Genomic DNA, 25951 nt, shown 5'->3' with positions numbered 1-25951 from the left:
AATCTCCAGCATACTTGGAAATCTACCGAGCCCGGCATACTCCGTTTGGAGAAATATCGAGGCTGCACATGAGTAGACTCCGCGGTCTTAAAATCCCCACAATGCTTTGCGCACGGACCAATTTCCCCAAATCTGTGGCGGAAGATGTAAGGCGGGGCCTCTCATACACACACCTGCACACTTGCTAGCGTGTTCCACTCTTCGTTTTCCGAATGCCAGGAAGTATTCTTGACTCGCTTCTGAAGCAAGATGCTCGGCAGACATGTGCTACCAAGCAAGCGTACTCGCGATTGAGAAACACCCTCGGTCTCGCTCATCTCAAACGAGCCTATAAATTTCACAGCGGGCGGAAGTCCGCGAAAATAAAGCCCACCCATTTAGAGGGAAGATATGATTGGTCAATTGTACTGTCATTTGACATTACTCTCTCGTTGAGTTACTATAGTGGGCCCTCTGTGAATTCATAGCTGGACCACCAATCAGCTCCTATCTTCACAGTGACTCGCAGAGACGAGCTTCTTTCATTTAACCCTTCACATTCCAACAGAAACTGAATAGGCAGATTCAAAGGATTTATTTATTTGGAAATGTTATTTTAAATACAATTAAATCAAGTTATTTTGGTAAAACTAATGAAAAATATAACAAAAAAAATATTGAAAAAAAAAACAAAAAAAAAAAAGTTTTTCTTTTCATGTTTTCAAATATTATTTTTTAGAATATCTTAGGCCCTCAAAAGAGTGACAAATGTAATGCGTGAGTGACCATATCAATTTGCGTTGTTTTTTATATAGCCTACCTTGCAGTTTAAATAATCTAGCTAAAAATTAAAGGGAGATTTCCCCCTTTAGATTTTGTTCATTTTCCAGTCTCCATGGTCCACATTCCTGTCCAATAGTTGCGCTAATGTACATTTAACCTCGTTTTGCGGAACCCAAAGAAGAAGAACACAGGTTGTTCACACTCCATCCAGGAGGGGGCGGTATTTCAACTCCCTTGTTACTGACTGAAGCCAAACATCTCGGTGGAACACAGGGCCAGTGAAAACTTGGTTAATGTTAGCTAGTTGCTTGACAGTTTGTTGTTGTCAGCACTTTAACACATTTCCCAAATTATTTTCAAGGTTTTCCTATTATCACCCCCTTAAAAAAGTGGAGTCGTCCAACGGAAAAGGTAATGTAATCCTTCGTTACTGTTTACGCCAAGCAAGGCTACTGATATGACTGCTAACTGGTTAACCAAAACTGTCCCTTGCAAATTAGCTTCAGATAACGTTAGCTTATGTATCTTAGCCCTAGTCCCAACTGTGTCGCTTTACGATGTAAATAGTCAATAGACATTTTTTGGTGATAATAAATTGTGAGTTACGTATGTTTGCACTAGCTAAAGCTAAAGCTAACTAGCTGCTATTTCGCAGCCAAGCCAACGTTACTAGCGAAAGGCTACCCAGGTAAGGTAATGCTAACTGCTAGATCAAAAGCTATTTAGGCTACTACTAACGTGTCACTCAACGCATACTGCTAACTTAAACAATATACAGCAGGTTACCCTTAGAATTATGCTACTGTAGTTCTGTTTCTGTCACCTGGAATAAAGGTTTGCACACAATAGCTAGTCCTTAGGTTTAAATTGCATGGTTTTACGTTAGGAACCCTTGATCCGTCCCCTTATTTCAAGCGATGATAATTAATATGTACTACTATATGTGATGTGATTAAGCGGTGACGATTGCAAGTAAAGGTTTTCACAACTATGTGGTCACTTACACTTACTTTTAGTATTGCAATAAATGGATCCTCTGTGATCTGTTAAAGTTCTCGTTTAGGTAAATCTCAAATGCTCAAGTTTTGGTTTATCAAATCTTCGAAAGTCTTCGAAAGTCTTTACCTCATCTTTTTAAAGCATATTTTCTTCTCTATCTATTATTTGTTGCAGGCTTTGCCATCCAGCTGCTGGTGTTACTGTGAGATTATGCAGTCCAACAGGTCTCAGTACAGTAACAGGAGGCAGTACAGTGACAGAAGTTCCAGGAATTTGGACGACTATGAGGATAAATGGGAAGAGAGGGGTGAACCACAAAGAGATAAGCTCAAGGATTCTTATCAGAAATATGGTGGAAATGGACATGGTAGCAAAGAGAGGACAAGCAGAAGCACAGAGTTTAGTGATTCTCCTAAGATGATATACAGCAAAGACTGGAGCGGAAAGAGCTCAGCCAGGAGAGGGATGTCCTCACCTGAGCAGGGTGCTCCAAAGAAAAGGCGACAGTTTACAGAGGATGACAAAGATTACAGATACAGACATGAGCCTGAAGACACAACACCCAACAGTTTTTCACGTGCACATGTAAACAAAGATTTTAAACGTACACCGTCACTGGAAGAGGATTTCAAATACAGGAAAACACCTCAAGACTCCAAACAACGCTATCGGCACGAGGAATCCAGCTATAGGAAACAACATGACGACTGCAGACAATCTTCTGGATATTACAAAGATAGAGATGATCGTGAAAGGAGCAGAGACGGTTCACAAGAGAGGACACAGTCACAAGATCCATCTACGAAGGTTTGTCACTAAATTACATTACATTACATGTCACATGTTGGACGCTTTTATCCAAAGCGACTTAAGGCCCTGACACACCAACTGACACCAAAGAACACGTCCCGACGGACCCGACTGTTGTGTCGCCTCACGTCTCCTGCGTCTTGGCCAAAAAGTCGCACTGGAACACACCGCAAAGACTTCAGCCGACGGCCAAGTAGCATGTGAGTGGCAATAACTCTCCTTACCAGCAGGCGGCGGTAGTCTGTATTCGTCATTCAAAAGAGGCAACCAGAAGACAGACTGCGTGATATATACAAACAAATAGCGTGTGTGTTCCATTTTCACTCTCGTCCATCACAGACTGTTTCACAGACTGTTTCACATAACGACTTATAATCGTATAATTCTTGCGTCCAGGTGAGATGAAAATGAAAAAGAATAGCCATCTGTGTGTGCCTAATAGTTTGTTTGCGTACCTCACTTCCATTTCGCTTCTCATGCACTGATTCGCTAAGTGTTTTATTTTGCCGACAGCACCCTGAGGGTGTCGGCACGGCTGAAAAGACACAACGGTGCGGGACACACCAATCTGAGTAGGGCGACAGGATGCTCATCAACGGCCAGACATCTATCGACGGCCAAAATCGGCTTGGTGTGTCAGGGCCTTTACATATATTCAGTACTGTGGGCAATCCTCACAGGAGCAATTTGGGGTGAAGTGTCTTGCCCAGAGACACAACCAAATGCTGACTGCAGTGGGACTCTAACTTGCTCTCCGATGATCCGAAGATCAGCACACTATCCCACTGAGCAAAAGCCTCCCTGTATACATTGTATATCAGTGTAAGGTTTTTTGTATTATTAAAGGAAGTTTAATAGAACTTTTCTCCATATCCAACAGAGTTATGCCGCACCAGGAGAGAGGAATGACAGCCCTTCCACACACCATGAGGATTACCGTCAAACAAGGTTTCCAGTGAATGGGTCAAGTGGACAGGTGGGTACTTTTCACATGTGGCTACCTTTACCATCAGGAAGAGGTGTGATCAGATGTGCTAGGATTAATATATAGTTTGTTATAAATGATTTGCTAATGTTTTATTAGAAAGGAAGTGCATTCAACACAAACACACAATTCATTTTTTTTAGTAACACTGAATGTTCACTACTGAATGGCACCTTTTAGGTTGAATGCTTCTGTTTTTGTGTAATGCATCCATTGTAGGATTAATATATGCATTATCAGGCCATGGCGTGTGTTCATAATTTACCCCAAATAATCAAATTAACATAGATTTTTTTCAGTTTGTAGTACAGAGTGTTATTAAGAAGATTTTCCCTGGAAATGGCTGCCCTAACTGGATCACTAAATACAAATATGTTCAGCTACTGAAGACTGGCCTGTCGAATCATGACATAGCCAAAGTGATTGTGTACATTCTTAGTTTCCTTAATCTCCAAAAACATATCTGCATATGAATGCAGAATTTAGAGGTAATGAAACAATATTCTTGTATAGGATGATTTCTAGGGTAGAATTGACCAACCACTTTTGAGCGGCCTTTGGTTGCATGCAGGTAAACATTCAGTGTGGAGAGCAAAAGAGGCAGAAGATAGCTTTCGTTAGCTTTTTTGTTTCATGTATTAGCATTCATATGCAGATATCTTTGAGAAGCAACCTCATTTGTATTTCAAGACTTTAAACCATGACCAAAGCACAGAAGACAAAATCCAATATCTGCTGGTTACACCTGAACCCCTTTTTCTCCCTTGCTCCCGACATTACACACATTGCCTTTACAACACCTTGACAGTGCTAACACAGACTTAAACAAATCCAGCTTTTGCATTACTCTTTTGATTTGGTCTAATTACTAAAAGTCCAGTAGCTAGTTTCCCATCGTCAGCTTGAAAGGGAACCAATCACCATGGCCAAGAACAACCCACAATATTCTTCTAAAAAAAAAAAATTATAATCCAAAAAGGAAGTACTTAATTCATAGTGCTGTTTGAGTTTAAATAGTAACATTTAAACATTTGTAATGGCTCACAGGTTGTTCCATATACTACAAATGTGTTTGCCAAACAAAGACTGCAGAGAGTTCCCTACACTTGTGGTTGCTTCTGTGTTTTTCCCATCAGTCTTTTGAGAGTGACGTCACCACCCATAGCGCTGCTGTTCCTGAGAAGTCAACCATGGGCTTCCAGCGGTTCCTCGAAGTGCTCAACAAGGGTGTGAATGTGGACACGCTCACCCAGATAGTGACTCGGAGCTCCCCAGAAGAGGATGGTCGACCACAGTCTCCAACTTCTTTCACAAAAACTGATAATCCCTGGTCTCCCGGTTATGCTGGGAGGCAACAGGAAAGCCACTGGAGCAAGAGCAATGGACCTCAGAGACGGGCTTCTCTACTGCCTCCTCACCAGTCCTTCAGCCCAAAGAGGTGCCCTCTGTCTGATGAAGAGTCTCTGCAGAGGGGGGAATGCTCCAACAGTAGATCCAGGTCTCTCCCTGTGGTGGAAAAGATCACACTGACACCTGAAGAGGAGCACAAGCACAGGCAAATGCAGGATGTTTTGCTGGCTATCGGCATGGATTTAGGATCTGATGAACTGGGCCAGATGTCACATCGGATCCAGGAGCGCCTGTATGGAAAGAAGGACACTGATGGGAGACCCCTTCGCAGAGCAAGCAGGGAACGGGAAACAAAGCGAGCGGTTTCACCAAGACATCAAGGCAGATCCTCATCATCAAGCAGGTCTAGTTTTAGCCCATCACTTAGGGAATATTACAACCAAAAAGACTTGTATAGTGCTCGGAGGGATAAAACGGAGGTAGACCAAGTACAGGTGCAAGAAACTGTTGATTATGCTCAAAATAGCAGCAGTAGCGCTTTACAGCAGAGTGAGAAATGTCAAACGTACTCTCAGGACAGCAACGCTGCATGTCAACCGATTCCTCAAAATCCTGCATACAATTATCCACCCCCGACGCCTGCTATGCCGATGTACCCCCCAGTTAACAGTTCCCCGCTGCCGTACCCGGCTCTTCCTCCCAACATGCCCCACTTCAGACCTGGACTATTCATGCCTCGCCCGCCTCCCTTCTTCCCTTACCCCAGTGTCCCACCTATGAACATCTTTCCAGGAGTACTCCCTCAAATGAGGCACCTACTCCCACAGAATATGGGTAATCCGCCCTATTTTAACACATTTCAGCCTCTGAACATAACACAGAGAAAAACAATCACAAGGACCCGATGCCTGCAGGTCATTGATACCAAACAACCTGGATAAAGCAACTTGTGGAAATCCGACTGACTGATTATATATTCTAATATCAATCTTTTTGACTCTGGAGAACAACAAAAGATCTTGATAAAATAAATCAGTTGGACTGTCATGGACTTCCGTTTTTGACCACAAAAGACATTTGAGAATAACCTCTGAGAAAATTAACATAAAAAAGCAACACAGTCAATGACATTAACACACCACAAGTTAACTGAAAATGCTTGTTTGAACTTTGTCCATCTTTGTCTGTTCTTATACCCTTAGCACAATGTCATGCAAAAGAAAAACACTCTGTGAAATTGTTTATTGATTTTTGAAAATGCTGCATTCTTGATTTTTGTATCAATTTTTGTTTTAATACATTGTAATTTTTGTTAATTCTTGTCCTATTGAAATGGCACCGTAAAACAGTGTTTAGTCTTCAGAGGGATTTGGCCGAGTCACGACTACATAATATGCTCTACTCTTAAGCTTCAATGTTGTTGAAGATGAGATGTTTCCTTTATGTGTTCATATGCAGAACATGATCCTGTATATATTTGTATAGCAAAACATTAAACACAGTGATTATAAGTAAATGGCTACGAGATGTTTAATTGCACTATATTGTGAAGAAGAAGCAGGTTAATCACAAATCGCTTCTATTATCTGCGTACACAGTATAGTTTGTATAGATACCATGCTTGGAAATGTGTGGATTTTTTCACTTCATCTAACATCTGTTCAGCTGTAACTCTGTGGAAGGTCACATTAGGACTATTGATTTTGTGAAATATGTATTTTTACTTATTATTGAAAATTGTATTGTGTTAATTATTGACTCCATAAAAGGATTGATGCTATTGGTTTGCCGTAATTCTCTGAAAAATTTCAAAATATTAAATTACTGACTGACCGGTGAATGCAGAGCTCCTAAAAATGTCCTTTAAAAATCTTCTAACAATTTAAAGAACTTACATGGCACTGCAGGTTAGCAGGATAAAGTCAACTAACTCCTCACAATCACAAGCCAGGAACATTAACACTCAGTAGATGCAAGACTGCTGATTTTACACGAGAGATGCAGTTGGTACTCCGTCCTGTGGGTGATGCTGTTAGTACCAACATTTCACACCACCGAAGCACTGAGCATTCTTGGCCAATTTTTTTTTAACATTAACGGTTACCCCTGGCTTTTTTCGGAAGCCTACTGAAGGTCCCTATTGGCATATCAGTATTCAATAATTACATTTAGGATGTTACAGCCTTGAAAAAACAAAACCTCCGCTATGCGACAGAGGAAGGGGTAGTTTGAGACGCTGTAGCAGGTAAGCAGTCTGTTAGATGCTAAACTAGCTGCTAAGCTATCCGACTAAAAACTGAATTTAACGCTAGTCAGTTTTGCTGTCTGTTCTGTCCTAAATTTGCAAAGTGACTTAAGTACAACATGTCGCCGTCTAATAAAGGTTGGTTTATCCAAAGCCAGGGTTTGTCTTTCCTCACAATTAGTAAGTATGTAAGCCAAAGTAATCTTTGTGAACGCAGCGTTGTGTCAACAGTCACGAGAGGGGGGCTTGTCCAAAAGACAGTTGGTCTTTTTTCTTTTCTTTCAGTGCTGTCAGTACAGTAACAGTCTACATACAAGGCTGGTCTTTTTCTTCGAAAGTAATGTTTCCACATTGTTTCTACTTTACAGAGTGCATTGACTACATACATCTTAAGTGAGGCTGGCTGAAGGATGGATCCAATCGACTGGGATGCCATACGAGCAATCCAGAGAAATATGCACCCAAATCATCAAAATGACGTAAATAACAGCATTGAGAATGCCCCAAGAACTAATATTGAGTGGGACACTTACTGTGAATACTCAAGACCCACTGTTGGTGAAGCACACAGCAGCATGATAGTGAATGTGGAACACGAGCGACTGAGTCCTTCCTTTCATAAGGTTTATATTAAAGACTCAGAAGTCCAGGACCCAGACGGAGAACCGCTTCCATCGGATGAAGAAGATCCAGAGCTGTCAAGAAAGAGGAAAGAGCTTCGAGAGATAGAGGAGCGGATAATGTTTAAGAAAGCTGCCATTGCTCTGAAAGCAGTTGAACCAACACTGCCAAACGTTTCCAGTAATGCAGCTACATACAAAGGTGCAACTCTTAAAGACAGGGTGAATGTCATTTTGCAGAAAAGAAATCCTGTCGGATTTAACTCAATGGTAAGTACGTTTTCTTCATGGTTAGATAATCCTTTGTTTAATATTTTTTTAACGTTGGGTTTCTTACCAATTTGCAGAGTCCAACTGTGTTCCACAAATTAAACTGTATACTGTACTGCTTTATTGTTTTTCAGTTTTGGTCGCACAGAGAGCGAATGCACTCATCCAGGCTGAGCAAAGATAGTCTCCTGCAGAACAACCATCCCCTGAAGCTCAGAGTGAAGGCGCTAATGAAGAGGAGATGCAGTGATCCAGCACGCAGAGAGGTTTGTACCACTTTTTGCCCCTTAATTTGTAGAAAAAAGTATATCAATATATACAAAAAAAACAAGAAAAGACATTAATAATGATGGTAATCATCAATATTTATCTAGCCATCTAGGTTCTATCTATAGCTACTTATCCTTTAACCTTTCCGTAACCTTAAAGGTAAATTACACTTTCTTTTTTGAATATACTCATCACTTGTAATGTTGAAATAATACTGCAATTATTATTGCAATATAGGTTGTTTTTTTAAAAGCCACCTAGACCATCAAAATGTGTGTAACTCCATCCATTATCGTGTTTATTTACAGCGCTGAACTGATAAATCAGCTAGCTAATATTAGCTTAAAGGTGGGGTAGGTAAGTTTGAGAAACCGGCTCGAGATCGCTAGAATTTGAAAATACACAACCGGAGAAAATCTGCCACTTCCTTATAGAGCCCCTCCTCCAACACACACGAACGCGCACATGACCAATGAGGGCACGAGATAAGTTTGTGCCCCGATGGAAGGCTGACAGGCAGGTAGGCCATCCAGTTATTTTAGCCGGGGCTAAAATGATTGGTCGTGCTTTTTACAGTACGGCTTCCACAGATGACATTTTTTTATGGATTTTTTGTCAAAGCACTTAAGATATTCATTGCTATCGGGATGTTAAGAGCATTCCATGGAATATAACAAAAAGTGTATCTCGAGCCGGTTTCTCAAACTTACCTACCCCACCTTTAATGCAGATTTATTGGAATCAGATTTGATAACAAGACATTTCAGCACAGGAATCCCATGAACCTTAAATCAAACTCAGTGCCATTTTTCATATCGATGTCTTTTATCGGAATAAGCTCCCTGGTCACACTGATGTGAAAGTCCATTTGCAATTTTATCAGGTCGGACCTAAAATCATAGATGTATAACTTTTAAAATGGCTGTATTTAATTCCCAGTAGAGTAGAGAGAAGTAGAGAGCGCAGAAATGTATTCTATTAAATTAATAAACTCAATTGTCATAGACTTTTAGAACTTTAGAAGTTCCAATGTGGTTGCCATAACTTTTTGTTTCTCATGAAATAAGGTTTAAAAAAAATAAAAATGTTTTTGAATATCTGTCCTTTCCTCAGTGCGGTGAAACCCCACCGTCTCCCCCCAGTCGAAGCTTTACCTCACCAGCCAAGGAGGAGACTATCGTCAACAAAGGTTTCCAGCGCTTCCTCAGCGTGCTCAACAAAGGAGTGGACATAGACTTCCTCAGCAGGATTGTCAACGATGATGATGAAGATCTCCTTTCAGGCGAGCAGCTCCTAACCACTCAGCCCCCTGCAGTAGAGAAAGAGCCACATCCATCTTTCAGGAGCGAGGGCCAGCGATCAAACAGTGAAGCCTCGCTTCCCGGCTTCAGTCAGACCAACAGAGGCCACGACACCTTTTGCATACCGGGCGATGAAGAAAGTAGGAATGAAGGAGGAGAAAGCAAGTTTGGTTCTAGCATACGATCAAAGTCACCTGTTTCAGTTGTGAAGAAGAATGAAGAAGAAGATAAACCAAAGGTGGATGTGCAGCGTGAACAGCTTCAGAATATTCTTAAAACACTGGGGTTGAACCTGGAAGTGGAAGAGATGAGCAAACTAGAAGATCGGACTCAGGAGAGACTGTACGGGAAGAAGAATGAAGACACAAATGTAGAAGGATGTAGAGGAGCGCAGGAGAGTCAGCAGAGTGGCCCCCAGAGACATTTCAGTAACTCCTCATCCTCCTCCTCCTCAAGGTCCACCAAGTCTAGAAGCTTAAGTCCCAGCCTCCCAATGCGTCAGTGCTCCCCCAGTAGAAACCTGGAACGAAAGTCTGAACAGACTTATTCGAGAGAGAGGAGAGACAGGATTATAGACAATAGCAGAGACAGATTTATAGACAGAAGCAGAGAAAGGATTATTGACAGAAGCAGAGACAGATTTAGAGACAGAAGCAGAGACAGGGTTATAGACAGAAGCAGAGAAAGGATTATTGACAGAAGCAGAGACAGATTTAGAGACAGAAGCAGAGACAGGATTATAGACAGAAGCAGAGACAGAAGCAGAGACAGATTTAGAGACAGAAGCAGAGAAAGGATTATTGACAGAAGCAGAGAAAGGATTAGAGACAATAGCAAAAACAGAATTGGAGACAGAAGCAGAGAAATTGTTATAGACAGAAGCAGAGATGGAAGCAGAAACAGTCTTACACAAAACCAAACCAACCCCCATCCCAAACCGGATAATTGTTCTACATTTCCACAATGCAGTTTGTCCGAGGACTCACAGTACACTGCCTACGATAAAGGCACTTACAGCTCTGCCACAAATACTTACTGGGGACAGACGCAGGTGTCTGTTCCTCCCTCCCTTTACCCCGGTGAGGGTCCTTACCCCCTAAACCCTTATCATAACTTTCCTGATTCTGTGGGGGAACCTCACATGGTTAACCCCTATCACAACCCCCTTGACACAAACTTTTCTGTAAATCCAGACTTGTCTATGAGTGAAGGCCAAGTTGCATCTTTTTCCACGAATCGCTGCCTGCAGGTCATCGACAGTACGCAGCAGTGTGTAATGAAAAAGAACACCACAAAGAACACCACAAAGAGTTATAAGAAGAAGTTGAGTGCAAGGAGAATCAGGAAGGTTCAATACTGGGAGAATTTAATAGCGAAACGTGAACAAAAACCAATATTATCCGAAGTGCCGAAGGCAGAGGCTGAGGTGGACCCTCCACCTTTTCCACCGAAGTTGCAGGAAAATAACATTGAACATGTGTCCCAACCTGAGCCGATACACAAGGAGAAACGGCAGCCAACAGAGGAGGAAATCAAAGCGAACCTGAGGAAAACGGTTGGTGGAGTGTTGGTTACATTAGCTTCCTAATCCATGTCATTTCAGGAGGTCATGTTATGGAGGTTTGATCCCACTTGGATGGGATTTCAGTTTATCATGCCGAAAAGTTAGGCCACTAGCTAAGCTAAGTTTAATTTGTGGATCAAAGCAAGTATTTATCTAGTGTCGCAGAAGAAAAAAATCACTCTTAACTGACATTTGATCAACTTTCTTAAAGCTACAGTAGGTATCTTTATCAAAAATATACTTATATTTGTTAAATCTGTTTATCGTGACAGTAGTGAATGAGACAGATATGTGAAAACATAATCCTCTACTGCTTCAATGATCTTTAATTTGAAGATTACACAATGCAGAAGAAAAGCGACCAATCAGATCAGAGCAGTCTCTAACACACTGTCAATCACTGCTGCATGAACTCCGATCATCAAACTAAGCAGCACTGAACAAATATGTATATAGATTCTGTTACAGCATTGCCTATTTCTCGTCTCTATTGTTTTCAGAAATATTTTTGTTAAGCTGTCAAATTAAAGTTTGCACGGGTTGGTACTTGGTTTTAGCGCAACTGTTTTCAATTTGGAGCCTGGGCCACAAACATTCATTTTTAACACTTAACGGCACATAAAATATGTCTCGGACAACATTTCAGTAACAAAACTGACAGAATTGTGATATCATAGTATGACAGTTTAATTCGGGCTTGGTTAAATCTTGTTAATGCCATTAGGAGTTAAAGCTCACCTATTATGCTATATTTGAACAATATATTATAGGGCCATATCCAGAGATGAATTTTTTTTTTTTACTAAAAAAAAAAGTAATATATTACATATTACATATTACTTTAAAAAAAAGTAATATATTACACTACTTTGTTACTCTCTACATAAAGTAACTCGTTACTTTACTCGTTACTTTACTCGCAGGGCCGGCCCGCCCCTCCCTGCAGGCAGATCACGCAGACTGCTAAAGTTTCAAATGTTCTCTTTAGTTCAGTTTCCATTGTCGCATAAGACTGATCCAGATAGCTCTGACCATGGCTGTCCTCTGTCTCCTGCTATCTGTATTTTGCGCAGTATATCTCTGAACGATGCGATGGTGATTCCACTGTGCAAATGGGCAACATTTTCTCTACTATGAAGGATGCTACAAGCCTGTCAATCTCTGCTTTGGTTACCGGTAATTTTTGCTGCTTCGGAGTCGACGGCGGCGCACTCACAAGATCCTCACTCTGGGTTCGGGGGTCCTTAGCTATTAGCTTCACCTTAGCATGTGTTCTTTGCAGGTGTTTGTTGAGGTTTGACGTGGTGTTTACAGCAGTGGATAACAGCTTCTGGCCTGGACACAGTTTGCACCTCACCGTCACATTCCTGTCTATTCTTCGGACGAACTCAAAATAATGGGCATACCTCCACCCCTCGAAAGTTATCGCTGACTCAGCCATGTTTATGCAGCACTGCACGTGGAGATGTGGACGCACAAGTCGCGCAGATTACGTACATATAAACCTGCGGCGGAAACCCCTCTTGTCTGTCAGTGTGATTATGACTGATTTTATAAAAGTAACGAAGTAACGCGTGTCGGGGCAATGTTAGTAACTGTAGTGTGATTACTGAATTATAAAAGTAACTCGTTACACTACTCCGTTACCGACAAAAGTAATATTATTACAGTAACGCGTTACACCCAACTCTGGCCATATCTATACAAAACGTGTCTATGAAGTGTTTTGCTCAAAATACCAAACAGATCACCCATTGGAGCATGCCTCATACCCCTCTGTTACTAAAGTGCTGATTCTCGGTCTGGCCCTCTATTGCCCCTTTCACACCAACGCAGTTCCCGTTCTAGCTCCATGCTAGAGCTTTTCTGGTTCGGAAACGGTTTTTCTTTTCAGCCCCCGTTTTGTTCACACCGCCCAGAGCCCGACTGGTGCTGCCGCTGCTGCGTCATGACGTCACCGTTTACGTCGCTGATTTTCTCCCCAACGTCGTCGGGTCGATGATCGTGTTGCTTTTAGTCATACGAAGCCAGATTAAATTAAATAACTACTTCTCAACCCTTGTACTGGTTCATTGTTTATTCATGTGTTTCAGCGGCATTTACCGACCACTGCAGTGCTGCCCGCTGTTTGGCATCACAACGCTGTTAAAAATGGGTGATGTTAGCATAGCAACCAAAGCTAAACTGACTATCTTGACTACTTGTTGCTATCCTATTGTGGCATAAGCCGGCACAATTTACCGGCGTATTTTTCATTATGATTCTACTTGTGATAGTCGGACATGACAACCTGTACAGCCCATGTATTGATGCCATCCGATAGCTGCTATAATACAAAACAAAACGTCTGCCTACTCTCCACAATGATCAATGACAGCGAACAGATGGTTCAAATAAACAGAATCACACGAAGCCTGGTTAGTGTTGCCTGACTTTATAAAGTGTGTTTTTTTTAATAAGTGTGTGGTTGTGTTCTAGTCACTTTGGTCAACGCTACTGCTTGTTACAACTTTAATTTTCCGTACCCGCCATAAACTGTTATGGCTCAGGTTGATCCCGCCCCCGCCTCCGACGTAAGCGTGACGTATGCGGTTCTTGCTTCTAGACCGACAATTTTTTGGTGCTTGACAAGCACCGGGTTTCGGAGTTTAGAGGCGGCTCCGCTGCTTTTCAGGCTCTAGTTCCGAACCTGCCCTGGAACCGCGTTGGTGTGAAAGCCCCATAAATGTAACCGAGCTGCTGCTGACCACGCCCTTTTGGAGCTGCTGTTGGCCACGCCCCTTTGGAGCTGCTGCTGGCCACGCCCCTTTGGAGCGTCCGCATGCAAGCAGTGAGCTCTGTGAAGAGAAGGCTGTCTACTGGTAGAAACTCAGCTAAACGCTGCCGTGATTAAACGCCATATTATGTTCCAAACCACATCAAGCATTATTTCTGAAACAGTATGGAGCTCAAACACTTTCTCTCTCACGGGTTTCCCACCATGACAGTACCTTTTTATATCCGGCTTCTTTACACATATTATCTCCAGTACAGTCAGGGGCGCCGCCAGGGATTTTGGGCCCCATGAAAATATATCACATTTTTTTTTCTTAATGTTCTAAAATTGTTTGGGCCCCTGTCAGTCACGGGCCCTTAGAATCGTCCTAACTTTTCACCCCCTTACGGCGCCCCTCAGTACAGTGTTAGCTCAGTGTTAACGTTGGTTGCTAATGTAAACACAGACCATATTATTTCCATTGTTTCTGATACTGCAACATTATTGATAGGTTGGGGCGGGACGTTGCCAGTAGTTCAACGTAAAATGTAAAACCAGCCCACATTTTAGTAATGTCGTCATGACCACAGCAAATCTGGATCAGCTCCGTTGTACCCCCGTTTTTAGAGATGTGGGTAAGGAGGAAAAGAGAGAGGGTTGTATTTTCACTTTGTGATTCTCCTTACACACCATGCAGGGACACATATTTATGTACAAAAGACAACCAAAAGTGCATTTTGCATAATAGGTGACCTTTAATACTGGGGGGAGGTAGGGAAACTTGCACCACTTTCAGGAGATAGTGAATTTATTTTTGTTACTAACTGCATCTGAACTGCGGAAATCCCTCTTCTTATTGTTTTAACAGATGTTCATAGATGAGTGTTGATTTTGATTTTGCGTGGGATGTAAAAAAAAAATGGCCTGTGCCTTCGATAAAACCAAAGCGCTCAGTCTCACAAGCTACATGTTCTTAATTTTTACTTAATAAATGTAATCATTTATTCCATTTTGTGACACTACCAATGACTGCTTTTAAGAGATATATTCCACGATAATAAAGTGTATTTCCCAAACTTTACAGAAAGAGTATATAGGGACGGCACAATTGATACAAAATGTACTAAAAACTAGTGCAATATCAAAATCGCAGTAGAGGCAATATTTGGTAAAGAAAAATATTGCATATATCTGAATGAAGTATTTTGGAGCTTCAGAGAAGTCCAGGGCTCCAAACAGTGTCCTGGAGTCTATAACAATCCTTGTTTGTTACAGGTCCTCTAATAAAAGCATTGTAAAACGATGCATAGTGATGACTTGGGTATTAACCATTACATTACATTACATGATACTTGTTAGACGCTTTTATCCAAAGTGACTTACATACTCAATACTGTGGGCAATCCCCAAAGGAGCGATTTGGGGTGAAGTGTCTTGCCCAGGGACACAACGACATGCTGACTGCAGTGGGGTTTGAACCTATGATCCCCTGATCCGAACACCTACGCACAACCCACTGCGCCACACACCTCCTTGCACCCCAAATGCTTTAGTCTTGTCAAGTTTACATTAAATACATTTATTTATGTATTCATGGTCGTGGCCTGTCAGTTTTACTTCTCATATTCTCAGGCAAATATCTCATTGATTATTGAGATGAGGAGTTATGCCATTTAGCAAAGCTGTCATTATATTATAGCAGATGCACAAAATAGAACTTCTGTCTTCTGTTTTCATTTTTTTAATGAAAACTACAACACATGAGTGTTTATAGTCCTTAAAGTTATTATTGATGCTTGATAAACAGTTCCAGATATCTTCAGAATCAGAATATCTTTATTAGTCCCACAGAGGGGAAATTTACATTGTTACAGCAGAAAAGAGCCAAAGACAGCTTAATCTTAGAGGATTTCCAAACATTAGTGTTTTAAGGCCTGTGCTAAACTTGCTACTGTTACTTAAAATGCCACAATATAATATATTAATCCCCCTTCTATTGTTTTTGTTTTATTAAGCTTGAAGCATTTAACCAGAAGGTGAAGCAGAGGGTCCCACAGCCGAACTTCCCATCGCCTCACACTGATTACGAAGGTAAGTGCACTAAAGCCTGACAACACTGATTGTTGACAGTGTTTTCATTGAATATGAAAGATTGATAAATGTTCCTGATTGAGACTGTCTCTGTTAACACATCAAGTGAAATGTCTAAAAAACCCTCCAATAATTGATCAGTACCCATTAATGATTTGACATGTATTATGTTTTGTTCAGGGTTCCCGCGGGGAAAAAAAAAAAAGTCTTAAAAAGTCTTACATTTGATAATCTGAATTTAAGGCCTTAAAAAGGTCTTAAATATGACAAAAAAAATAAGAAAGGTCTTAAATATGATTTAGAAGGTCTTAAAAATGATGGGATTTGAAAGGTACTTCTGTGTTGCGATCGCGTCTAAATGTGTTTTGGGGGAAATGTCCAGGCTGCAAAGTAACCTGTACGGTAAGAGCCTTTCAGTTCCCCCCAACAATCTGTATTGAAATAAATCAACATGGAACCAGTAATCACTAACTTTGTTTCCCCCGGCCCCTTATTGGAGAACACCCAGCTAGTAACCTAGCAACCAAGCTTCAGCTAGCGGCAGTCAAAAACTCATGTATCTTCAAATCTACTTACAAATAAATATGGGGAAGTGTAAGTTCAACCGTATTTGGTTGGAAAACTGAAGTTACCTACTGTAACTCCAGCTTCTATGAGTATAGGCCTAGCCCTCTAAGGCTATCGCTATTGGGTAATCCCCTGCGCACCCGCGCAGCACTGAAACACTTGTAGTCCACGCCCACCCGCGAGGTGGGCCCCACCCTCGGGCTCCCTTCCGGTATAAATAGGAAGGAGGCCCGACAATCTGCTCCCACACAAACAACCTTTCTTCAGCTATTCGTGGAGCCAGTGGGGCCCAGAATTTAGAGGGCTACGCCTATACTCATAGAAGCTGGAGTTACAGTAGGTAACTTCAGTTCTATTTCGTATATGGCTTCGCCCTCTAAGGCTATCGCTATTGGGTTAAGGGCGAAGCAAGATGTAGTCTGCGCCCCACTGGGTCCGCCCGGTACTAGAAGCACAGACACACCTGCTCAGATAATAACCCATGCCTATTGCGCCATGCGACTGGCGCATCACAGTCCCTGGAATATAGCATAACATGAATATTCTCCATGAGGGGACGAAGGCTGGGAACAATACAAACCTGCCGCTGTGAAAAAGTAGAGACGAAGGTCACACTTTGCGCAGCGACAAAAAGAGGGGGAACAAGGGCAGCTCTCTGTGTGCAGACAGGCAGGAGAGCGCATAGCTGGATCCCTGACATATTTCACTCTGACAAGACACTCCGTACAGAGTGTGTCAGAGGAAAAAAGGAAACATCCCTCTCATAAGAGGGAAAAAGGGCCGCTCTCCGCGTGCCGAGAGGCGCACAGCTGGATCCCTGACGTCACTCACTCTGAGAGGACACTCAGTACAGGGTGCGTCAGAGAGGAATGGGAGACATCTCTCAAATAAAATTGAAAAAGTTAACAGGGGGAAGACCAAGGTGCAAATGTCTTCCACTGACATTCCTCCGTGCAAAGCCGTGGAGGAAATTCCTCTGGTGGAGTGCGCACTGATGTTCCCCGGGGGATCCACCCCAGAGACATATGCCTGTGACACAGCCTCACATAGCCAGTGTGACAGCCGTTGTGCAGACAGAGGCTGCCCGAATGAGCGCTATCTGTAATGCACAACCAGGCGCTGGGAACGGCGCAAAGCAGCCGTGCGCGCCACATAGCAGGACAGCGTGCGCGCCACATAGCAGGACAGCGTGCGCACGGAACAGAGGAGATGAGATGTGGCTTCCTCCTCCGACCTGTGAGGGGGAGGAAAGAAGCCATCCAAGGTGATCACTCTTGGCCTAAAAGAGCTCGTGATGACCTTTGGCATAAAAGCCGGGTTAGGGCGTAAAACAGCTGAACTGCCATCTCCTTGGATCCGGAGACATGACGGAGCCACAGAGAGAGCAGACAAATCACTCACCCTTTTCGCTGATAGAGCCAAAAGTAATAGCCTACTACTTTGGCTGATAACAGTTTAAGGGGAACCTGATCTAAAGGTTCAAATGGGGCTTTGCTTAGTGCGCGTAACACAAAAGCCAAATCCCACTGAGGCGCCAGTGCGCGTGACACAGGTCTGAGTCTCCATACTCCTCGCATAAAACGGCTGGGTGGCTGCTGATCGCTCCCTTCGCCTGGGAGTCCCCGCGCCACGGAATTTCCCACTGTCTGCCTGACAGCGTACGCTGTAGGCATGGAAACCAGGACGCTCCCGTGCGCTCCGGGGCTATCAGGACCGCTGATAGCCGCTTCTCCCGCACTCGGTCCGGGAACCGAGGGGTCAGCGGAACTGGTGGGAAAACCGTATAACAGCACCCTGGGCCACAGCCGATGTGCAAACGCGTCTACCCCCAGAGGGGGGTGATCCTGCGCTCTGCGAGCCCCTCTGTTCAATTTGCCGGGAATATACATTGCTCTGATGGAGAGCAACGTGTGTGCGCGCCCAGAACAGCAGCCGCCTGGCTGCGTTCAGAAGCTGCGCAGATCGTACTCCTCCCTGGCGATTGAGGTAGGCTGCCGTGGCCTGTTGTCTGTGCGAATCAACACATGTTTGATTGTACAGCAACGGGGCGAAGTGCTGGAATACTCCCCAAATGGACAGCAGCTCCAGCACATTTACCTCTGACGCACGGGGTCGATGCGCAGGCGAATTAACCACCTCTGGAGTCTCCTCCTGTGGGGGAGACCCAGGGGGATCACCACGTGACCAGCAATAGCAGGTCGTCCAGATAAAACCACACTCTCATCCCTCATCTGTGTAGTGGCTCCAGCCTACACACTTGGAACAAATGCGAGGAGCCAGGGAATATCCGAACGGCAGACGATTGTCTGGTCTGATATTCCCTGAAATGAGAAAAGCAAGAATTTCCTGTGTTTCGGGATGATGGGTACGTGGAAGTATGCATCCTTCAGGTGGAAGTGAACCAGTCGTCCTGGTGAACACATTCCAGCACCTGTTTGATCGTCAGCATGTGGAATACTGACAGATCGAGGATGGGTCTCATTCCCCCAGTCTTTTTCGGGATTAGAAATATAACGGGGGTAAAAAACCCTGATTTTCCTCCCTTTGAGGAACCCTGGAAATAGCGTCTTTCAACAGGAGTTCCTGCAGCTCCTGCAGCAAGACACTGTTCCTGGGACGACAGGAGTGTTTCCTGTATCCCATTGAACTGTGGGGGGGGAGAGGCGAACTGCAGGGTGTACCCTCTGCTGATCAGCCTGCTCATCCATTTGTCCATCAGACACACACGCGCTCACTCTGAGAAACACTCTGAGAGCGGGCGCGCATGCTCGAGATGTTCTGTGGTCGTCATGGCGACAAGCCACGCCAGGGAGCCTCCACACGCTGCGTTTCACTCCGGCTCTCATCATGAGGCGCGTACACGCTCAGGGGATGAATGGAGGTGTGTGTAGTGCTGTCCACATGAGGCGTTATAACGGCGCTCATGGGTTTATTATGACCGTGTGTAGGAGGCGTATCTCGGACAGAGGAATGCCGCGAGCTCTGCAGGTTTATTAACCGAGGTTAAAACCGGCAGGCTTCTGCAGCGAGCCCTGCTGTCTACTAATCAACAGATTAGTGGCAGCCAGCTTAATTAGCAAGCTCTGCAGTTTATTAACCGATAGATTAAAAACTGCAGGCTTTTGCAGCGAGCCCTGACGCCGTGGCGGGTGCTGCGGGCGCTGCCGCTGGGGGCGCTCAGCAGGCTGGAGCCAGCTGACATGCTGCCCTGTTCCACGGCAGTTTTCATGGACTCCACCATGGCGTGGAACTGGGGTCCGAACAGCCCGTCCGGGCTGATTGGAGCATCCAGCAGCACTTTCCTTTATCTCCTCCGAAGCCTCGGAGGGCATGGAGGGCTGCTCTGATAGTCTCACTATGGAGTGAGACGGCAGAGCGATGTTGTTCGCCGCTGCAGACGCCTAGAAGGCACACTGATGCATCCGGTCAGTCTGGCGGACGACAAACTGGTCCCCGGGGGAGGAAAGCAAGGGACGCCGTGCGGCGACCGTGCTGGCCTGCTTCACCCCGAACAATGCCGTCAGGTTCGGCTCCAGGGGAGCTGTGGTCGGAAACCAACATCCGTTAACCCCTTAGTGAGGGGGACGTATGAGGACACCGGAGCCTTCAGGCTCCTAGGGGCCGCCGCTGCCGCTCCCTCCTGGCACTTCCGGATGGCCGGGTAACACAACCCTGTGTACTCATGTTTAAGGATCTTTTTCGAGGTGGCTCTTAAAAGAGCCTTTACTCTTTAGTGTCTCTAAAGTGCTTCAGTACCGGGGTGCTGAAGAAAAGAGGGAGCAGATTGTCGGGCCTCCTTCCTATTTATACCGGAAGGGAGCCCGAGGGTGGGGCCCACCTCGCGGGTGCGCGTGGACTACAAGTGTCTCAGTGCTGCGAAGGTGCGCAGGGGATTACCCAATAGCGATATCCTTAGAGGGCGAAGTCATATACGAAATAGAACATCGAATTTAGTGCTTGGTTGAAATCAGTGGAGGGAACGTGTTTGAAGCCTGCTGCACCTTTTGCAAAATACATTTGCGTTTGTTTTGCTAATGTAGCGTTAGCTAGTGCAGCAGCTCCCGCAACAACACCGGGGGACCTCCGGGCGACGTTTGGGTCTACGTCAACCCTAAAAGCGGAGGTGCTGTAGACGCTAAATACCGTAGTTAAACACCAATCATACAACAGCAACGATGAAAGATTGTAGCCAAGGCAGCAGAGCTCTGAATATAGCTCTTGTCACTCTCTCTCACACACACACACACACACACACACACACACACACACACACACACACACACACACACACACACACACACACACACACACGGGCTGCTCGATTATGGCAAAAATCATAATCACGATTATTAAATATGATTATTCATTGACTTTGAAAACATCCATTTATTGAACTTTAAAACAAAAAATAATTTGAACAGTATATTTGTAACTGTTGATTACCCTGAACGTATAATTCAACTGAAAAACCAATACAAAAATAAGTGATACATTTAAATAAATAATATCAAAATAATAAATACCAATAAACAAGATCAACAAATATTTTGGAGCGCACTTCCACAAGCTACTAAACATATATAAATATGATAAATAAAAATAAATTAGACTAAAATAAATTAGATCAAATATGTTCTAATGCACTGTCACAACCTAGCAAAGCAAATTAATCGTTTTTTTCGATTATGTTGTTTTCATAATTGTGGCAGGCCAAAATCGTAATTGCGATTAAAATACGATTAATTGCACAGCCCTAACACACACACACACACTTTTTGTCTAACACGCTAACACAGTTCTGGACTGTTATGCTGTTATGTTCAGTCATTGTTCTTATGTTGAACATGAATACATTTACTTTGTAAGTAATTATGGGACGTATTTCTTCTTTCATAGCAATTTTCCTTCATACTTGAAATACGTGAAATAGGTCTTAAAAAGTCTTACATTTGAGTTGGCGAAACCTGCAGGAACCCTGTTTGTTATATTTAGCTCCTACCAACAAAACATCGCAGCCTATCTTTCAGTTCTTTATTGAAATGCTATTGTATAGATAAAGGATGTCCATACAATTCAATGCATGACAATTAAAACAGAAATATGTCAGCAGAATTGAGTAACTGTCGTCTGGTCTCACTTGTTAATCATATTTCTCTCCTTAGTTGTGTAGATGCGTCATGACTGTCTGATCATTTGAAGCTGCTGTGAGAGATCATCTGGACTTCAGATCCAACATACACATTCAGTCACTGCTACAGGAGGATGTAGTATTTTAGTTGTATTTCCAAACATGCTGAAAAGTAAACTATATATTCCTTAAAATAATATTTTTGTGCCATTTATTACCAGTTTTTGTTAAGAAATGGTCCTTATTTCTGTGAATATCACTACTTTGGAAATCAGTTTCTTAGCAGCCTTTTTCCTTGATGCTGTATACATTTGATTAAAAATACATGTTTTTCAGGCTTTGTCTTCATTTGTTCTATTTTTTTAATTAAGTGAAGTGATGGGTCAGACTAAGCATACAGAGCCTAATACATTGAGAACATGACAAGAGAAAAAATAAGAAAATAAGTTGTTTCTTATGGTGTGGGCTGTGTGTATTATCATTGCTGCAGGGCAGTCTACTGTAGTGTTTTGTGAGTGTGTATGTGACTATAGAGGCGATAGAGGGCTTTTTAAAGAGAGTGAAGGAGAAACACACTCCCATCCTGTACTGCCAACAGACCCATTGGGAAAGACTGTCGCTGTAAACAGAGATGGCAGAGCAAGGAAACAGGGAAAGGATGGATAAATGAATGATAGAGAAATAAAAAAAGAAAGTCAAATATGAAGCTATGCAATATATATACACTCACTGGCCACTTTATCAGGTACACCTGTTCAACTGCACGTTAACGCAGATATCTAATCAGCCAATCACATGGCAGCAACTCAATGCATTTAGGCATGTGTAGTAGACATGGTGAAGTTCAAACCGAGCATCAGGATGGGGAAGAAAGGTGATTTAAGTTACTTTGAACGTGTTATGGTTGTTGGTGCCAGGCGGGCTGGTCTGAGTATTTCAGTCCGAAAAAGGGTAAATATCCAGTAAGCGGCAGTTCTAAAAACGAAAAATGCCTTGTTGATGCCAGAGGTCAGAGGAGAAAGGCCGGACTGGTTCAAGATGATAGAAAGGCAACAGTAACTAAAAACAAACACTAGTTACAACCAAGTTATGCAGAAGATCCTCTCTGAACCTCAACACGTGGAACCTTGAAGCAGATGGTTCTACAGCAGCAAAAGACCACATCGGGGGCCACTCCTGTCAGCTAGGAACAGGAAACTGAGGCTACAATTCACACGGGCTCACCAAAACTGGATAATAGAAGATTGGAAAAATGTTGCCTGGTCTGATGAGTCTGGATTTCTGATGCGCCATTTGAACAGTGGGGTCAGAATTTGGCATAAACATGAAAGCATGGATCTGTCCTACCTGACGCCTGTACTACAAAGCCGGATTTTCGCTTAGTGAGCTAACTTCAGGGAAAACTCTGGGTTTCCGGTCCAACGACGCTGGTTCTCTTCTTACCGGGCTAGATCTCCATGGTAACTTATGCTGACGGCTAACATGCTCCGGGGCAGGTTTGGTTCCAGGATAAGAGATCAACTCAGTGAAAGCACCGCCTGCTGACCAATCAGAGCTCAGTGTGCGGAGTTTAAAGCTATCAAGTCATATTACAGGATAAAGGAAATACAGAAAAACTGCCGTTGCAGGAAAGACGGCCGGCAAAAATCAACTGACTGTGTGAACGTGAAAATTAATAGAATATCACCTCCCATTTTCAGAGCAATCTGACTAATATAACATTAGCGTTAAGAAAGCTTACTTAAAGGTAGGGTCTTTATATATACAGTCTATGGGTAGGGTAGGTAAGTTTGAGAAACCGGCTCGAGATCGCTAGAATTTGAAAATACACAACCGGAGAAAATCTGCCACTTCCTTATAGAGCCCCTCCTCCAACACACACGCGCACATGACCAATGAGGGCACGAGATAAGTTTGTGCACAGATGGAAGGCTGACAGGCAGGTAGGCCATCCAGTTATTTTAGCCGGGCCGGCTAAAATGATTGGTCGTGCTTTTTACAGTACTACGGCTTCCACAGATGACTTTTTTTATGGATTTTTTGTCAAAGCACTTAAGATATTCATTGCTATCGGGATGTTAAGAGCATTCCATGGAATATAACAAAAAGTGTATCTCGAGCCGGTTTCTCAAACTTACCTACCCTACCTTTAATAGGAGGATGTGCAAAACAGAAAAACAAATTAACCTTTATTCAAACATTAAATAATACTTTAGGTTAAGGTCTTCTTTTAAATAAGAAAAAAGCTTTGGGGGTATCTAGAGATAAATATTAAGCCTGACAAAGTACTTAACGTCTAATATATTGCTTTCCTGCAATGTTAACTATGTTGAAGCACTTATTTTAACTGATATTTTACATATTAATTATACTCTTATAAGATGTATGTAGATAGTATAAGAAATGTGCAGAATTTGACAGTTTAATGGTGGAGGTACACACATATTGATAGATGTCTTGTAATGCACTGTTGAGGAACCTGCGACCCAAGTTTTTCATTCATTGCATAACTACACCATAGTTGTGTATATGATATGTCAATAAACCTTGGAAAATCTTGAAATCTTGAAAGGGATGTGCAAAATAGCCATTATATACAGTCTTTAATGAACTATTAGTAGAGAATAACGAGTAATGAATATACTTTATAGGGATCTGCAGTTAAATGTTTAGTCTTCTCAAGCACCCACTACCAAATATCTCGCCTGATTGTTGGCACTTGACAATCACCTTCCCTGAATTTTACTCAGGTGTAACTAAAGTCTGCTTTAAGGGTTGTTTATATTTCACATCATTAATCAGAATCTGCAAAGTAACTAAAATAAATGTAGTGGAGTAAAAATACCAGGTTAACCTCTGAATAGTGGAGTAGAATTACAAAGTAACAATGAGCTGTCATGTGGGTATATATTAATGCTGCCCATTATGGACACAAGCCATTTTCACCCATTTATTAATTATATGTTTTAAATTTGATAACACCAATGTGTTTCTTATCCCTAAACCTCCAGGGGTGTACACAGTTAATACTGGCAACTTCTAATTGTGGGAGAAACGAAAACGTCTTTTAAAACTACAATTCCCAGTAGAGACGTGCCATAGAACATGTTGCGGTCGAATAGTCCATTTAGCTTAGGAACCTTCCTAACGGAGTGAAATTACCCGGAAGTCCCTCAGTGGCCGCCATGATAAGTGCCGTTCGAATTCTCTAAGTGAAAGGAAAGGAGGTTTCAAACTTCCTTTATAACCTCCTTTAGCTTAGGAACCACTGGACCTCCCTAACCTAAAGGAGAGGAGAAAATGCTGCCCCACAATGCCTTGCGGCCGCGGCATTTGCCATCACACAACAGTCGGCCATTCAGGGAAACAACCGATTATGAACGAGAAATGACATCATGAAAGTTACGGTGCTTATTAAGCATTTCAAAACGTATGTGGTAAGTTGCCAAAGTGCTTTGTTTTGAACGTTCATCAGTATTATAATCAAAAAGAGAAATATGAACGTTAGTTTTTACTGAAATGATCAAATAAAGTCAACATTTCACAGTCTTTACTGAGCTGTGTGGGGTTTGTTCAACTTTTAAGATGTTTGAATGGTGATATACACAGTGATAGATGTTAAGGACTAACGTTTATAATAAATACATTTGTATTGATTTTAAGATCTTTTCATACAATCATACGTATTGGGATCATTTGTATTAATGTGGACCGGAGGGAGAGGGTGACGAGCATAAGTTTCAATTTCCTTTTTTATTTCAATTCCAACTTTGGTCATGAAGAATATGTTTCTCTGTTGTCCACGTTCATAACGCATAAAACAACAGCATCAGAGCACGGTGCAGAGTCTCTAGATGAGTTTACAGTAGTCCCTCGTTCTTATTAAACATCCATGTTGTAGTCCGCTGTATAGAAAACTGTAGTTTCCATAGTTTCCCCACAGCAGCAGACGCACATTTATGACCTCCGCTGGCACATCATAAACACGTCGGATAGTGAAAGTGCAGTAAGATTCTCTAAAGTACCGTACCCTTAACCCCGTGACGTTTCACTCCGAGGTCAAGGAATAGACGATAGGGTTAGAACTTAGGAGCTAATTTTTGGACTATTCGACCGCAACCTTAGAGAATTCGAACGGCACTTATCATGGCTGCCACTGAGGGACTTCCGGGTCATTTCACTCCGTTAGGAAGGTTCCTAAGCTAAATGGACTATTCGACCGCAACCCGAGCTT

General features: G+C 42.9%; 1 protein-coding gene across 5 annotated transcripts; it reads left to right on the top strand.

Moving 5' to 3' along the window:
* The first annotated feature begins 990 nt into the window (after window positions 1-990).
* Window positions 991-22054, top strand: LOC117482181 (cyclin-dependent kinase 12-like). 5 transcript variants are annotated; one of them, XM_034130212.1, is made up of 7 exons: window positions 5891-7151; window positions 7520-7630; window positions 7775-8041; window positions 8176-8307; window positions 9425-11167; window positions 15947-16022; window positions 21752-22054. In XM_034130212.1, exons 2-7 carry the CDS (start codon window positions 7562-7564, stop codon window positions 21757-21759), a joined length of 2295 nt encoding a protein of 764 aa, XP_033986103.1. In that variant the 5' UTR covers window positions 5891-7151; window positions 7520-7561; the 3' UTR covers window positions 21760-22054. The 5 variants fall into 5 exon arrangements, with proteins under 5 accessions (XP_033986112.1, XP_033986088.1, XP_033986103.1 ...); XM_034130204.1 differs by having other exon boundaries at window positions 7520-8041; window positions 9425-10203; window positions 10240-11167; XM_034130197.1 differs by lacking the exon at window positions 5891-7151 and adding an exon at window positions 3478-3547 and having other exon boundaries at window positions 7520-8041.
* The last annotated feature ends 3897 nt before the right edge of the window (window positions 22055-25951 follow it).

The sequence above is a fragment of the Trematomus bernacchii genome, unplaced genomic scaffold, assembly GCF_902827165.1.
Source record: "Trematomus bernacchii unplaced genomic scaffold, fTreBer1.1, whole genome shotgun sequence".
NCBI classification, from domain to species: domain Eukaryota; kingdom Metazoa; phylum Chordata; class Actinopteri; order Perciformes; family Nototheniidae; genus Trematomus; species Trematomus bernacchii.
Note: the sequence above shows the minus strand (reverse complement) of the source record. Positions and strands in the feature narration are given on the sequence as shown.

Coding starts and splice junctions, on each gene's coding strand:
- LOC117482181 (XM_034130197.1), top strand. CDS start 7,562: ATGGATCCAATCGACTGGGATGCCATACGAGCAATCCAGAGAAATATG. Junction 8,042..8,175: donor CTGTCGGATTTAACTCAATG/GTAAGTACGTTT, acceptor ATTGTTTTTCAG/TTTTGGTCGCACAGAGAGCG. Junction 11,168..15,946: donor AAGCGAACCTGAGGAAAACG/GTTGGTGGAGTG, acceptor TGTTTTATTAAG/CTTGAAGCATTTAACCAGAA.